At 44.5% G+C, this 17,368-nt stretch overlaps 1 protein-coding gene and 1 long non-coding RNA gene across 2 annotated transcripts in view; one reads left to right on the top strand and one right to left on the bottom strand.

The window, feature by feature from the left end:
* Tm9sf2 (transmembrane 9 superfamily member 2) overlaps positions 1 to 6,312 on the bottom strand; it is a 52,522-nt gene extending 46,210 nt beyond the window's left edge. Inside the window, exon 1 of the mRNA NM_080556.3 lies at positions 5,959 to 6,312. Within this exon, the coding sequence (NP_542123.3) occupies positions 5,959 to 6,126 (168 nt within the window). The 5' untranslated portion in view covers positions 6,127 to 6,312. The remainder of the gene's footprint in view (positions 1 to 5,958) is intronic.
* Positions 6,313 to 6,419: 107 nt separating this feature from the next.
* Positions 6,420 to 15,455, top strand: A330035P11Rik (RIKEN cDNA A330035P11 gene). The gene is made up of 4 exons (NR_015586.3): positions 6,420 to 7,610; positions 7,953 to 8,462; positions 12,276 to 12,606; positions 14,777 to 15,455. It is a non-coding gene; the product is annotated as an RIKEN cDNA A330035P11 gene (long non-coding RNA).
* The last annotated feature ends 1,913 nt before the right edge of the window (positions 15,456 to 17,368 follow it).

Genomic DNA, 17,368 nt, shown 5'->3' with positions numbered 1-17,368 from the left:
ATCTTAGTAGGAAGTTGTTAAATAGGAACCCAGATTACAATAAAAGGAGGGAGTGTTTCATTGCTCACAGAAGGTGATCTCTCCTCATACTTTTGAAAAATAAAGTTTCAACTTTAGACTGTATCAAAGAACAGAACATCCACCTGACCATTGAGCTGGGTGTGATGGCCTACACGGGTAATCTTGCACTTAGGAGGGGAGAATCAGGAGTTCAAGGCCAGCCTCATACACTGGAATGAGGACAACTTGGACAAGACCCTGTCTCAAAACACTCCCAAAAGAAAAACAAAAACCTGACTATATCAAAATTCTTTACATAGACACAAACTTGGACTAACACATCAATTCTGGAAGTTTTGGTTCCCAGGAGGCAGAGTGCATCAGAGAGTAGTGAGGAGCCAGAGCTGCGGAGTCCAGGCAGTCCTGGGCTCACCTGCTTCTTAGCTCAGCTCTTATGAACTTGAGGCAGTCAAGTCACTAAATCATACTGAGCTTCCATTTCCCACCAATCAGCAGGCCTGAAAGAGGAGCACAGAGAAAGAATTTTCACAAGATTCCTCCTTTTATGGAGACTGAAGTTTCTTCTTCTTCTAAAATAAGAGAAGAAGAAGAAGAAGAAGAAGAAGAAGAAGAAGAAGAAGAAGAAGAAGAAGCCGCCGCAGCAGCAGACGCCACCCTAGATTGTCTAGAACATGCTATGTAGGCAGAACAGGCTAGTTTCAAACCCAGAACTCTGCCCATCCCCCCAAATTCGAGGGGTTAAAAGCAGTGCCTCTCCATGCCCAGCTGCATACTTAATCTTAGTGGCAACAGAGAAGATCTGTCTGCCACAAGTAAGGTAGCCACAAGGAACCAGAAAACGGACTGAAAGGCCTGCAAGGATTGGGAAACAGGTTATTTAAGGAACCTGTGTAAGGCTGGCAGAATAGGCCAGCCAGTTCCAACAGAAGCTGGGGTATGCTTGTAGGCTTACTCTGCTGTGACGTGCGGTGTACACACACACCTGTGACTTTGTTCCATGCGTCTAGTTATACACCTTTAGGAGGAAGAACCAGTAGAATGTTTATTTACCATGGTAAAGTGAGTCTTCCCTAGGCCAATCCCCAAACACCATCATCTATACACTGCTAGGTTTCCAGATGGCGAGAATCCATGCTTTTTTTCGAGAGAAAACTACGAAGGTATGAAACTAAACACCAATTAGTAAGTATCAATCACTTGTAATAAACAGTTATGTTAATTTTTCTTTTAGTACTTCAACATCTTCATACGACTTCCGGTCATACAAGTGTTAGAGACTCATCATTCTGCATCTGTTCAGAGCAGCACACAGACTGCCTTCTTAAATCTGACTCAGTCCATGTTTGAAGGCAACTGCTCCTAAAATAACATACACAATTTACAGAAAGCTTCTGAAAATAACTACCAAGAAAGGAAGGTGACTGCGTAAGCTGTCATTTTATCATGATTGCCCAGCTAATGCATCTGAGCCTTGCTGTCTGTCATTAGCCACTAGAGGGTAGAGTTGGTCATTTTTCTTTACAGCACAACAAAGACAATCTCAAATTTCATCTCTGTCTCCCCCACTCACTCCCCCCATGTATGTGTGAATGTGTACATGCCATGTGAGCATGTGGAGGTCAAAGGACACCTTTCGTGGGTAGGTTCTCTCCATCATGTGGGTCCCAAAGACTGAACTCAGATTGTCAACTTGTTGGCAAGTATCTTTTGTTTTGTTTTTTTGAGTCAGGGCCTAAGTAGACCTGGAGCTCACTCTGCACACAACAAGGCCTCAGAGATCTGCCTGCTTCTGCCATCCAAGCACTGAGATTAACGGTGTGCACCATCAAGTCCAGCTGGTGGCAAGTATCTTTACCCACTGAACCATCCTGTCAGCCCCATTCCCCTAAGAGTATGATCTCTCAATCCTTCACCCAACTCTTCCATGAGGCTTCTCCAGCACCATCTAATGTTGGCTGTGGGTCTCTCCATCTCTTTCCATTGGCTGCTGGGTAGAGCCTCTCAGAGGACAGCTATGCTAGTCTCTTGTCTGCAAGCATAGCAAGTATCATTAATAGTGTCAGGGATTGGTGCTTGTCCTAGGGATGGGTCTCAATCTGTGCCAGTCACTGGTTGTCCATTCCCTCTGTCTCTATTTTTGTCCCTGTACATCTTGTAAGCAGAACACATTTTGGGTACAAGGTTTTGTGGGTGGGTTGCTGTCCTTATCCCACCATTGGGAGTCCTGCTTGGCCACAGAAAGTGGACTTTCCAGGATCCATATCCCTCACTGCTAGGAGTAGAAGAGGACAGGGACGCCACAGGAGACCAACAGAGTCAACTAACCTGGACCCTTGGGGGCTCCCAGAGACTGAACCACCAACAAAAGAGCAAGCACAAGCTGGAACTAGGCCTCCTGTACATACGTAGCAGATGTGTAGCTTTGTCTTCATGCAGGTCCTCCAACAACCGGAGCGGGGGCTGTTCCTGAATCTCCTGCCTGCCTGCAAGTGGATCCCATTCCCCTAACTGGATCACAATGTCTGGCCTCAGTGGGAGAGGCTGCACCTAGTCCTTCAGTGACTCCATGTGTTAGGGGTTCTGGGGAGTGGAGATACCCAGAGGGGGCTCCCCCTTCTCAAAGGAGAAGGAAAGGGAGGAGTGGAGGGAGGATCTGCGTGAAGGAAGGATCTGGAAGGAGGAGGAGGGGCTGATACTGGCATGTAAAGTAAATAATAAGTTTTAAAAAAGAATACGGTCTCTATATTACGCAGTAAAAATGTATCCAACGTTCTGAAAGCTTATGCTGTTTTAGTTCTTATGTCTGAATTGACACTGAGGAGCCAAATACTTAACAGTTAAAAGCATGAAGGTGAACTGTCACTATCCTTAATCATTTGACACTGCAAGGACACTCAGTCCAAAACTAACCAGCACATGGCAACTAACTGAAGGAATCAAAACTTTTATACTAAATGGAGCACCTGCTATCTGGAACACCCTGTAACTTCTGACACTTCTGGCCTCTGTAGGCAACCCACACTTATATGCATCTACATAGACACACATGATTAAAAATAAATCTTTAAAAAGAATGCACAAATAATTCCTGATTACAACAGAGAAATGCTAGAACCAATCTAATGCCTGGCAAGCATAAATGGTTAAGCAAGCCCACAGACAGCAGAGTGTTAAGAATAAAATATTCCCATGTCTAACAAATAAAAGAATGGACATTTCATGACTACACGGATATTTAAATGTATGCACATGTAATGGTATTATGTAAAAAAAAAAAAAAAAGAGTAAATCACAAAACTCATTTACAAAGGCGAAGACCATATATCAGAAGTTAGAAGAACATAAATAGGATTTTAGGTTTAATGAACTCATATTTCTCTGTCAGAAAATTAAACATAAAACTTTGTTGTTGTTGTTGTTACTGCTTTTGAGACAAAAGGTCTCTCTACATAGCCCTGTCCTACAGCTCATTATGTAGACAAGGCTGGCCATAAACTAAAGAGATAAACCTGCCTCTGTCTTTGAGTGTTGGGATTAAAGGTGTACCCAGACACCAAAGGCTTATACAACAATTTTAAGGAAACAAAATAGTGAAATCATCAGGCAATCCATACCAAGTTAATGTGGGATGAGGACTTCATAGCAGAAGCTATAAGACTATGCGGTGCTGCACACATTGCATTGAGCTACACCTGCTTCATTCTGCACTCAACCAGTAAAAGACAGTGTTTCTCCTAAGAAATCTGAAATACCTTTCAAGGGAAACACATAAGCAAACATAATTATTCCTGTGTTATAGAGGTGGGGAAAGAACCAGAAATCATATCAACAGCATCAAGGACCTCTCTGCTCACTCTTGTCCCCTCAGGAAATATGGAGTGGTATGTTTATGTTCTCCTGTCCCCAGTTCCTGTATTGAAAAAGTAGACCCTTAGGCAATGGTACTATGAAGGAAAGCCTTTTAGGGATGACCAAGTCCTGGGGACAGAGTTCTCATGAATGGTTTAGTGTTCTCAAAAAATAGGCTAAAGAAGCTCTTTCATCCCTCCCACCACATGAGGCATACATACACATGGACGAGGAAGAAAATGAATCCTCACCAGACCCTAAATCTGTGAGCACCTAAAACTTTGATTTCTCAGCCTCCCAAACTGTGAGGTAAATTTCTGTTTGGAAAAGAGGGAAGGGATGTTTGTAAAGTTACCATCTTGACCGCAGGAATAAAAATTTAAACTGTTTACTAAGCAGAATAGCTCCCTACTGAGAGAAAAGGGAAGATGTCTAAGTCTCCACGCCAGCTAGTTAGAGAAGAGCCTAGGGACATTTGCCCTCTTCCTACTGCTAACGGAGTAGCTGAGAACAAGGACAGCAAGCCAACATCCAGAATATGATCTGTCTTGCCTGTTTCATCCCCACACCTATCTAAGTCAAACCCTCAAAGGATCAGAAACTTCAAAAGGACACTTAAAGACCTTGTGAGACAACACAAATCACCCACAAATCCACTCACACTTCTCTCTAAAGTCCGTGTCCAGTGTCACATCTCTGCTGCTTCTCCAGAAGACTCTAATCCACAAACATTTCCTCATCTATGCTCTCTAGGTATGTGGACCATACCTTTCGTAACATCAGATTTTATTAATAAGCCTCTGTTCTCCAGTGGCTGATGGAGGAGCCAGGAATGTATTTCTCTAAGAAATTACGAATACAACACACATTCACTGTTCATTTACAGACCAAGTACTTGTTTATAAAGGTTGGCTTCTGAAATATTTAACAGAAAAATTCAGTGTGCCTGTAAGACTGGATCTCACTTTAGGTCAGAACTCTCTAGAAGGAGGCAGAAGTTCCTGCTTTTCCGGGTACCACAGTTAATGGACTGTGTGCCTGGGTGAATCTTACCGATTGGTAGGCATTATTGAACCCTCTACGACTTACGTGTCATAGATACACGTTTGTTTCTTTCTAAAACTGTAGTGACCATGTTAACGCCACACAGGATAGCCCACAAACCTAAAGAGAAGCTGCAAAATGCCATGAAAACTTTAATAGCCTCCCTAATACTCTAAAACAACCTCAAAATTCACAACTGTGGTATAGCTAAGAGTCATAAAATAAACACCAGCTTAAAATTTTAGTAAATAAAAAGTGTAAACGTTTTCTTAACCATTATTTGAAGTATTAAAATTAACGGTTTCTGAGAGGCCCTGGATCCTCCAAATGGTTAAGTTTTAGTAACTTTACGAAATAATGGTGTATTGTGATGCTCTACACCTGATACCTAAAAGCTGCTTTCAGCTGGTAAACTGAAAAACGTGTGGGCGGATGGCCTACGAAACCAACATTTTCAAGGCAGGTTCTTTCTCCCGCTCTCTGCTGCTTTTTAAGTGTTTAAAGCCATCGCGGAGAAACCCATTTGGGGGTCTCTTAAAAATTTTATAGCTTAAAAAAAAATTTAAAGGCCAGGGACTAAACTTAACTACAACTAGTCTTTATTAACGCGGTTTTCAAGGAGGGTTAGAATGCGTCACAATCCACAGGTTAAATGATCAACTAGTATTCTTGAAGTTCGGTATCAAAGTCCTAGAGAGAATAAGCCGTCATGACCAGGAGTTCTAGGAAAGTGCAATAAAACAGTGAGCTACGAAATTAAGTTACTGGAAGTTGTCGCTCGGCTGGGAGCGCCCCGTGTGGGCATCGGGTCACCGCGTACCTGCGTGCAGGCCAGTCCAAGGGCGCTCCGCAAGCCGCCGGGGTCCGGGCAAAGCGCCCCGAGCTGCAGCGACGAGCCCGCGGGGACCACCCGGGGTCCGCAGGCCCCCGTCCCGTCGCGGCTCGAAATGCGACCCCACCCACAGCTACGCCCCTTCCCGCTCCTTGACCCCGCTCCTAGACCCCGCTCCCACCGCGGCGCGCAGCCCGACAGGCCTCCCCCACCTTGCACTCGTTGCTCTTCTCTTCGGCGCAGAAGTTGACCGGCGCCAGGCCGGGCAGGTAGAAGGCGCTTCCCGGGCGCGGGCCTGGGACCGTCCCTAGCAGGAGCAGCGACAGCAGCAGCAACCTGGAGCCTTGCGCTGGCGGCGACGCTGGCGGCCTGGAGCTCATGCCGGCGGCTGTGAGAGGCGAGCGGCCGAGCCGAGGGGGACGGCGAGGAAGGAGGGGTCCGGGGCGCTCGGAGATCACCTCAAGGCCCGAGCGCAGAGAAGGCCGGCCCGCAACGGCTAGTTCCGGTTACGCTAGGAGACACCGCGGGCCCCGCGACAGAAACCGAAGCGGGCCTCCACGGAGCATGCGCGGGGCCGCACGCACATGCTCAGTGCCGGCGCCGCAAGCGCAGCGGGCTCTTTCCGGGCGGGGCGGCCAAGAGATCCGCGTTCCGGGATCTGGGTGACTTCCGCCTGCGCGCTTCCGGCACCCACAGTCGGGTTCCAGGTTCCACCGTGGCGCTCCAGAGCGCCGCGCTTCTCGGGCGCACCTCTTCTCTGCCCTCTGTCACCTCATACCCGTCAGTCCGCTCAGGACTGATGAACCAAGTACTTTCTGATGGAGACCGAGTTGGTCGATGAGGCAGAGCTCAGGGGTTACCTAGTTGGGGCCAGGGTAAGGGAACAAATGGAAAGAGCGGTTCGTAAATCTTTAAACAGCTCTTAGAGGTTATTTGCAAGAATAATTCCTAAGCATCGGAAATGCTGGGACATTCTTGTGTGGGAGAAGTGTGCACACAACAAACATATCTTTCAGAAAGTCGAAATGAGATAGATGAGAGAGGGTAGTAAATATAAAGTAGCAATGGCAGGTTGCAATGAAGATACCGGGGCTTAGTTAAGCAAAGCAGTCGTGTTAAGGAAGACTATTACGGCATTATTACTCTTCGACAAGGTGCATAGCTTTTCCCATTGATAATGGGAAATGGTTATGTCTCTGTGTTAGTGCGCAAGCATTATGCTCAAGGAGGAGAAAAGTTTAGCATAAAAAGCCCATGGAGTTTTAGACTTCAACCGAATTCTTCCCCAAGTGCATCATCTTAGAATATAAAACACAGTCCTGGATGACTGTAACCCCCAAATTCAAGAAAAGGCAAATTCAGAAAATAGGTAAATTCAAAAAAGTTTGTAGTCTCATGCTATTAAATTTTTTCTGTGTGCTCATATATTGCTCCCTTCCCCAAAGTTTACAACTAACCAGATTTTCAATGGCTCTAGCACCTACAGAAAGAACTACTGACATACCTAAAAAGAGCTTTAACATCAAAGGTAATTTGTACTGGCTGAGCGTCCTGGCTTTGGAACATTGTGATCTAGCGATGTGCCTCTGGGCATGGGTTCATCACTGGAGAAATGAAAGTTAGAAGAGAAGACAAGGGTGCTCACCCTCTCAAAGAGTGGTAAAGATTAAGTTAAAAAATACTATATCACAAAAAAATAGGTGATATAGTAGTTGTCCCAGGCGGTCCTGACCACTTTTATAACAAAAGGAGGCGTGTCCATCAGCGCACACCATCTCAAATACATGCACATACTGAACTTTGGGCTAAGTCAAGACAACGCCCTTTGTCGAAAAAGGAAGCAGCTGTCTCCAAATATAAAGAGGTAGGATTAACACCCCCCACACACCTTACCTATTTTTCTGATAATACCAAACTAGACCTTCACTGCCGTAGCTCCCGCTCCAACCTTGCCATTACTACTTTTTTCTACCTGTGACAATCTCACTGTCCATAGCTGGCATGCTGCTCGCTGTGCCACTGAGTTCTTTTGGTGGTCTCTAGGCTCCTACCTACCACGCTAGGCCACTCTGTAGGTCTCCCCAGCTTCTACTTGTGCTAAGAGGGATAATGTAGAATGTAGGTGTCCCCCATTTCCACCGCTGCTCCTCGGTGTCTACCAATTTCGGAAACGATCGTGTTTATTGTTCACTGTCTCACTTCCCAGGGCTGCAGGGGCCTGGTCTCTGCATCTTCCAACTCTACAGCAGGGCCTGGAGAGACGAAGGCGAAGCAAACTAGAAGTGCTCGCTCGGCCCTGGTCGCCGGAGGACACAGGTTCTAGACCTGAATTTAGGGTCGCAGACTTGCGGTGCTAACGCCTGAGGGTTCCCAGGGTTTCCCGCTCGCTTTCACAGACCACCACAAGCTTAAGACCGAGAATCACTTCCCAGGATGGCCTGGGATACTCAGTGATGAACCCACGGTGACCTGGTGCTTCCTGCCCCGAGACCTGACAGCCTCAACACTCTGGGTAAAGTAAATTAAAAACCCGGACAACTGGAGTCTTTGAGAATGAAAACGACATCGGGATTCCAGACAGCTGACTCGCTCAGAGCTCCAACTGGGTGTACGCACGGCGAGTAAAGCCAACTCCTACAACGACACGTCACCGTGCTGGGCCGCTTCTTGGCTGGTGGGCGGGGCGACCCCTACTTCCGGATCCGGCCTCTTCTGGGTAACGCCTCACCTGCGGTTCCCTAGGTTACCTGATGGCGGGAGGGGGCGGGGTGGGCGGGGGCGGGGCGAAGCTTTCCAACTCTGGGTAGCCAGCTCCTGGTTGGTGAGGCTCTTCCCGACTAGATTAAAGGGAAAAACGCAACTTTTTTCAGACTACTGATAACTCTGACTGGAGCAAAACCTGAGGAATATGTTTTTTTTCTATGTTCCACACGGCATTTGACAATTCGGAGAAGCTGAGGAAAGAGAGGGCTTTTTTGTTTGTTTTTTTTTCCAACAGGGTAGAGAAACCTGGCTGTCCTGGAACTCACGCTGTAGACCAGGATGGCCTCGAACTCAGTAATCCACCTGCCTCTGCCTCCCAAGTGCTGGGATTAAAGGCGTGCGCCACCACTGCCCAGCGAAAAGGGCTTCTTTGGTTTGGTTTGATTTTTGTTTTGTTTTTTTTGTTAACCATGGATATGGATGACGAAAACGGTCAGATGAGCAATGAACAATTCAATATACGCTGACCTTTATACTCAAAATGGTTAAGATGATAAATTTTATTATGTATGATTTGCCACAGTTAAAATCGAAAATTCTCCCCCCCCCACACACACTTTTCTGCTGAAATAATTTAGATGTCTGTTTTTCTGAATTTCTCACACTATATGAATGAGATGGCCAGATTTAACAAATATACAGGTACCCATTAATGTTTTAATTTCAGATGCTCAATCAAATAATACACAGGAAATACAAGTATATTACTTGGCCATCCTACACATGGGTGGAGGGTAAACTGATAGGAAAGTGCCTTATACTTGAAAAGAACGTGCATTGATTTTACTAGCTATGTGCCTGTAAATGAAAGAGTCTTTGAGATTTTCTTTAGAAGGGGAAAAAAAATCTAGATCTTCATTTCCTGATAGTATATCATCAATGACAGGTCAGAATATCATACCCAAAATATTCCATTTGGGCATAAAAGACAACACTGCGTTAAAGGCAGCAGAAAACTAGTGTGCACAAGATGGTCCTCTTTTGTGTCTAAGCAGAATAGAGATTTGCCTTTATAGAAGTAGGGGGAGAGCCTGCTGGGCGAGGCCTGCAACCCCATCTCCTTGGGAGGTTGAGACAAGGATCACAAGTTGAAGACCTGCCTAAGGTGCAGATCCCTGAGTCTGAGAACAGCTTGGGAAACGTAATGAAACTGTCTCAAGAAGTTTAAAAAAAAAGGAGGGAGTCTTAGTGTATAGTGTTGACCTAGCATGTGTTAGGTCCATGATTATTTGAATCAGAAGCACCCACCCCACCAACTAAAAAGACTTGAAACAATACTAAAATATATATATATATATATATATATATATATATATGATAAACTGTAGCAATCAACTCTAATCTACCACACATTTCCTCATTGCTGCCCCACTGTACTGCCTGTGGATCAAAACCTGTTTAAACTAGTCACCTCTATACAATGCATGGCTGCTGTTAAAACAGGAAATGTCCCTGAAAGAACAATGGCTTCTTTTGGTTTTCATTTCTTTTCTGTGAAGCCCCATACACATAAAAACATGAATAAATATCTTTTTCTGTCAGTTTGTTAATTAGTAATTGTTAATTAATTACAGACCCCAAATAATAAAAAGGGTAAAGGGGAGAAAAATCTATTCTCTATATAGTATAATTTGGAAGTAAAATTGGCCTCGAACAAATTAGCTATAAACACTGCCCAAAGAGGTCAGAGTCAAGTTATGAAGTCTCTCATTTTAAGATAAAGAATGGGGTAGGTGTGATGGCATATCCCTTTAATCCCAGTGTGTGGGAGGCAGAGGCAGGCAGACCTCTGAGTTTAGGCCAGCCTGGTCTACTACCTATCTAGCTAGACCGTGTCTCAAAGCGAAACAAAAAAGATAAAGATGATCCTAGAGTTATCGCGTTGTTTCCCATTGCTATAAGATTCCTGGGGAAAACTGCTTGGTGCAGGACAGGTTTATTCTGGCTTATGCTCGCAGAGATTTCAATCCATGATCAGGGGGGCTCCAATGGTTTTGGCATGGCAGAGGGATGGTGAAAGAGAGTTGCTCACCTCATGGAAGCAAGGAAGCAGGGAGGGAGGGTGGAAGAGAGCAGGAAGCAGAAGAGAGACATCAGGAAAAGATACAGCTCCCGGAAACACTGTGACCTACTTCCTCTAAATAGCTCCACCTCCAGAGGGCTCCCCTGCCTCCCAGTGATGCTGTCAAATTACTCACCCCACACCCTAGATCAGGTCAGTGTTGGGGACACACATTGAACAGCCTTGGCAAGCCAGGGCACGATTCAGATTGCAGGTAAAAGACCACATGGCTGGGACGTAGGCAGCCACAGAGGGTTAGAATAGACAAATATATGCCTAAGCGCAGTGCCTGCAGCTCTTTAATACATTTATTAGGTCCCCGAGTTGTTTATTTGGGGGGTTAAAACAGACTAGAGCAAGTGTAGAAACTCCAACATTACTTGGGAGCAAAAGGGCGAAGAAAAGCCCCCAGGAATTACATTTACCGTGGAGAGCTCTTATTGTTCAGTTACCTACCTTTCAATGATTGGGCTCACGGAGTCTGCAACACACCGGCCTTTAAGATGCTTTAAATCCAAACCACAGCAGTCCCCAAATGGACTTTGTGGCCATTTGAATGAGTATGGCCCCCAATAGGATTATATATTTAACTTCTTGGTCCCCAGTTAGTAGAACTGTTTGGGAAGGATTGGGAGGTATGGACTTGTTGGAGGAGATATGTTGCTTTTGAAACCTCAAAGTCACCCCTTCCTAGCTCTTCCTCTCTCTACCTCCCAATTGTTCATAATGATGGGCAGTAGTGGTGCATGCCTTTAATCCCAGCACTTGGGAGGCAAAGGCAGATCTTGTGCGCGCTCGACTGGCCAGGAAGAACGACGCTGCAACAGGATCCTTCTGCACACGTTTATTGGGAGATCGAGCCCAGAACTGGTGCTGCTTTTATAGGCCTAGGAGGGGCGTGTCTCACACCCGGATTGGTTATGCACTAAGCCTCATTTGCATGTTCCTCATCTGATTGGCTACTCTCTCTCAGTACCTTACAGAACCTCATTATCATACCTCATTTGCATGTCTCACATCTGATTGGTTATACTCTCAGTACCTTACAGAACCTCATTATCATGCCCGGGCCAGGCAGTGTCTTTGCAAAAAACTTTACTGCATATGTACACATTGGTTGTTTGTCCAATCTTATGCGTGGTGGCCAGCAGTAGTCAGTGCCACTCAGCAACGGCACATGTGGCTTCCCACAGGCAGACAGATTTCTGAGTTCGAGGCCAGCCTGGTCTACAGAGTGAGTTCCAGGACAGTCAGGGATACACAGAGAAAAAACAAAAACAAAAACCAAAACCAAAAAAACAAACAAAAAAAGGGCATAAGCTCTCAGCTATTGCTCCAGCACCATGCCTGCCCCCATCATGCTCTCTGACATGGTGGTCATGAACCAATTCTGAAATCGTGAGCTTTTAAAATTAAACACTTTCCATTTTAAGTTCCCTTGGTTATGGTGTCTCTTCCCAGCATAGAAAAGCAATTTTAATGGCTTATAAATCAGGACTTATAGAGAGGGATTATTTGGTCAGCATAACCTAGAAAAATTATATTACAGTTTGATTATATGATCAAACTAAAAAGAAAAAAAGGCAGTTGCCTTTCACCTACTCAAAGAACAAAAAATCATCCTGACTGATCTGTGCACCCTGCACATTCCATACAAATGTCTTTCTAGAACTAAATACTGATTGTAAGGTTTATATATTACAGAATGAAACACCAAGAGGGCAGCCCTGACAGGATTCACCCCCAGGGATGCTAAGACGCTGAGACCTGCTGTTCCAGCTCACTGATTGATCCTGCCTAAACTGATGCTCTTTTCAGAGACTTGCTTCCAGAACAGCGTCAGGAAAGACTGCTGATCCCAGATGACCTTAACTCAGCCAGCCATTCAAACCATCCCAATCAAGACTTCAGTTAAGGCCTGAACTTTCTGAACACAGAGACAGGACAACAAATGATGCCAGCTAGCTTTCTTTCCACATTACCGTTTTCCAATTCCCTTTTGGGTCCCCAAACAGGAATTCCTCATCAATATTCAGTAAGAAGCTATTATAATGATATTGTTGTCCCAGTCCCTAAAGTTGGGGTGGATAGTTTTGGTCATTTTATAAATTATAGATATGTTGTCATTTTAAGGGATGATTTACAAATAGTTATAGTCTTGGACAAGGAGGAAACTAGAGAGCTTAGACTAAGGAATTTCTATCTTTTCTCTTTCTTATCTTCCTTTCTTTCTTCCTTCCTTTCTTTCTTAAGTAAAGGAAAGGGGAAATATAGTAATATTATAAGAAATTAGACAAATAGGGATAGATTATTAAATCTACTTTAAAAAAAACTTTTTCTAAGATTTATTTATTATTATATGTAAGTACATGGTAGCTGTCTTCAGACACACCAGAAGAGGGCGTCAGATTTCATTACGGATGGTTGTGAGCCACAATGTGGTTCCTGGGAATTGTAGTCAGGACCTTTGGAAGAGCAGTCAGTGCTCTTAACCACTAAGTCATCTTTCCAGCCCCTGTTAAGTTTACTATTAAACAAAAGCACTTTATAGCCACAATCTTACATTGGTAGAGATCTTCATATTCTGATGCAGAACTGAAGTTATATTTTCTTTAAATTAGTACAGAATTTTGTATATTGATACAGGTTTAAGGTTTTCATTGGCACTAATCTTTGTATATTGATACAAAGTTTAAGATTAATTTTGTTACATAATATATGTATGTTTCAACTCTTAGGCACTATGCCTATGAAACTCATAAAATCACAAGGTTTAGTCCCAGTCCTTTTAATAGCTGCTATTACAAACTGTCTAAGATAATTAAATAATGCAAGTCAGCAGTCAGTCAGTCATTGTATTTATCCACCGGTTCCTATTTGTAGCCCAAATGAACTCGGGAGAAGTCAATTTGTTTTTAGTGTATCACACACACACACACATACACACACACAGTCTCTGAGCATTACATGGTCCCAAAGCCCCTGATATCAAGGCACTCCTTCCATCTGGAACTTCCTGTAGTACGGCTGACTGTAGCTTACAGGAAGAGAGAAGGCACTGCACGGGAGACTCTTTGTAGGGGGTATTAGAAATGGCTTTCAGAATTTGAGACTGAGCTTCATAGTCTGGGGGAATACAAAAACAGAGTTTTGCTCTAGGTTAGCTCCTATTGGGAAGCAGATGCAATTATTATGAGTTCTGACATTATTACCCACTGACTTACTTATAAGACAAACCACATGTCACTTAAAACTCTATTCCAATCTGAGGTTGACTGGTGGAATTTGCCCAGCAGTGAGGAACATGGCTGATCCAAGGATGCCACTGTGACTGCCCAGAGCAGGAGCTCACAGTGAATGGGTTACAGTAGTACTTTCTGATGGTCACGGCCCATGGAACTGTAGTGAAGGGAGGAAATCCAAGGCCACTGGCCAGTCCAGCTCCTCACCTCGGCAGCTGCATTTCTCTTCCTCCCCAAGATAATGTTATCCATGGAAGCATGGATACGAGTCAGATATTCACTCCTGTTGTACCACACATCTTGCGTGCGCCAGACTCGACCAGCAAGAACAACGCTGCAACAGGATCCTTTTGCACACGTTTATTGGGAGAGCTTGATTGCATAGGCGAAGAGACCCCCAGCCCAGAACTGGTGCTGCTTATATAGGCCTAGGAGAGGCGTTTCTCACACCCGGATTGGTTATGCACTAAGCCTCATTTGCATGTTCCTCATCTGATTGGCTACTCTCTCTCTCTCTCTGTACCTCTCAAAGCCTCATTATCATGCCCTGGCCAGGCAGTGTCTTTGCAAAAAACTTTACTGCATATGTACACATTGGTTGTTTGTCCAAACTTATGCGTGGTGGCCAGCAGTAGTCAGCGCCACTCTGCAACGGCACATGTGGCTTCCCACACACACATACCCAAGATAATGTTATCCATGGAAGCATGGATACGAGTCAGAAATTCACTCCTGCTGTACCGCACATACCGATGCCTTTTTCTTCATATTTTTTGAAGGACAAAGTGTATTGAATTCCAAGCCTCACACATGTGCAAAACAAAAACAAAAACCCTCAAAAGTCCTTTTTTTTTGCTTTTGTTTCTTGTTGTTTGGTTGGTTGGTTTGGTTTTGGTTTTGGGTTTTTTGGTAAGATTTTATGTATTTATTTTATATATGTAAGTACACTGTCTTTCTCTTCAGACACACCAGATGAAGGCATCCAATCCTGCTACAGGTGGCTGTGAGCCACCATGTGGTTGCTGGGAATTGAACTTAGGACCTCTGGAAGAGCAGTTGGTGGTCTTTCCAGCCTTTGTTTTGTCTTTTGAGACAATATTTCTTTGTGTAGTCCTGGCTGGCCTGAAGACCAGGCTGGCCTCGAACTCAGGGATCCGCCTACCTCTGCCTGCCCAGCACTGGGTTGAAGACATGGAACAACTGTCTGCATGACTTTTTCTTGGTGCATCCGGAACTATCAGAACACTGAACTAATGCCAACATCCTCTCTCACATTGGGAAACTTTCACAGATCTTTAAATGAATCATCTTATAAATGAGGCTGTGAGCAGCAATATTAGCATTCAGTTTTCAGCCTTCTGTCACCCTGGAATTGAATCTTCTAAATGTATTTTAGCAATATGGCATATAATTAACACAGTTCCTATGTACAAACACAGACTCCCACAAATCAACCTCTTTCTAAATGGCCACTAAGAAGAAAATGTCGAGAGACTAGGATAGTCTTGTCACAGATTACACAGTCAACGGTGGATAACAACAGCATTTTAACTCACTAGGAGATTATAAACTGAAATTCCACTGAGTGGCAAAGATCTACGCAAACAACATAAATAAAATATTGTGGACATTTGTTTTATTTTAATTATGTGAATATGTGTGTGGAAAGGGTGTGCAGATGTGAGCGCTGGTGCCTGAGAGTGCAGAAGAGGGTGCTGAATTCCTGGAGTTGTAGTTACAGGCAATGGTGAATGATCCGTAGGTGCTATAAAACAAACTCGGGTCCTCTGCAAGAATGGCAGGTGCCTGTAACCACCGAGTCATCTCTGTAGACCACAGCTAATATTCTAAGGACTGGCACACCAAATGTTGCCAAGGACACAGGACAGAATGCTACACACCATTACTTAGGATGTGACTCTGCATAGTCCTGGGGACAGAGGACAGAGGTAGGATGCTTGCCTATAAAGAGTATAGATATTTGGAAATTTTGCTTGACATGTGTAGTTTACAACTCAGAAATTTTACTACTCTCTCTAAAAGTTTATGTACAAAAGATGTATTTACCAAAGTAGAACTCAGATGTTTACCTTCAAGATGGATAAGTAAATTATGGTGTAGTTCTACAATAAAAAACAGTACATAGCAAAAGAATATATTATTATTATTAAATAATTCAACACACATCATGCTTACAAACATTGTAAGAAAAACAATTGTATGCTTATGTAAAGTTCAGAAGACAAACGGAAGCTGTGCCTTATCCACTTGATTATTGAACTCCTCCTCGTCTGAAGTCACCTTTTGGTGAGCATTTACATGGGACACAAATATCTTCACATCCTTTGCCCATTTGGAGAGATCTATCCACATACTTCTTCCCCAGATGTCTTTCTCACCAATTTTCCAATTGTGATCTTTCCAAGTCCCTGACCATCCAGCCAATCCATTGGCTACAGCCCATGAGTCAGTGAATAATCGTACATCTGGCCATTTCTTCTTGCAAACAAACTGTAATACCATGTGTACTGCCCGAAGTTCTGCCCACTGTGAAGATTTCCCTTCACCTGTGTCTTTCAAGGTTGTCCCAGAAAGGGGTTGTAATGCTGCAGCTGTCCACTTCTGGGTGGTGCCTGCATAACGTGCAGAGCCATCAGTAAACCAGGCCCTAGTCTTCTCCTCTTCGGTCAGTCGATCATAGGGAACACCCCATGAGGCTATAGGCACATGTTTGGCAGCAGATGGCATTGTAACAGGAGTAGAAACCATAGGCATTTGAGCAACTTCTTCATGTAACTTGCTTGTGCCTTCAGGACCTGCTCTGGCCCGATCACGTATATACCACTTCCATTTGATAATAGACTGCTGCTGTGCACGTCCCACTTTATGACTTGCAGGGTCTGATAGTACCCAGCTCATGATGACCTTAAGATTTATTTTTACTTATGCGTGCATGCGCGCGTGCGTGTGTGCATGCGTGCATGTGTGCATGCGTGTATGTATGTATATGTGTATCTCTGTATTGGGAATGTGCCACCTGCATGCAGGTACTCTCGCAGGCCTTGGAGCTGGCATTATACCGGCAGCTGTTAGCTGCATGACACGGAGGCTGGGAGCCAAGTCCTCTTAACTCCTGAGCCATTTCTCCAGCCCCAGCAAGTTACCTTTTGAGAGTCAAGAAGAGTAAGCAGGAGGCTCCTGCTTCTTCACTGCTGGATGCTTGAGTACCATTCAAAGTAAGAAATACTGTCTTGGGGTTTCATGGCTGAAGAGACACCATGACAACAGCAACTCATAAAAGAGAACACTTACTCGGGGCTGGCTTACAGTATCAGAGGTTTAGTCCATTATTGTCATGGCGGGAAGCATGGCCCCCATGGGCAGACCCAGTGCTAGATGCAACGGAGAGTCCTACCTCTGCATAGGCAGGCAGCAGGAAGAAAGAGAAAGACACAGGGTCTGGCTTGAGCATTTGAAACACCCAAACCTCCCCCTAGTGACACACTTCCTCTAATAAGGCCACACCTATCCCAACAAGGTCACACCTCTTAATAG

The sequence above is a fragment of the Mus musculus genome, chromosome 14 (genome assembly GCF_000001635.26).
Source record: "Mus musculus strain C57BL/6J chromosome 14, GRCm38.p6 C57BL/6J".
In the NCBI taxonomy this organism is placed as follows: domain Eukaryota; kingdom Metazoa; phylum Chordata; class Mammalia; order Rodentia; family Muridae; genus Mus; species Mus musculus.
The sequence above is the reverse complement of the archived record's forward strand: the minus strand, read 5'-3'. Positions and strand labels throughout refer to the sequence as shown.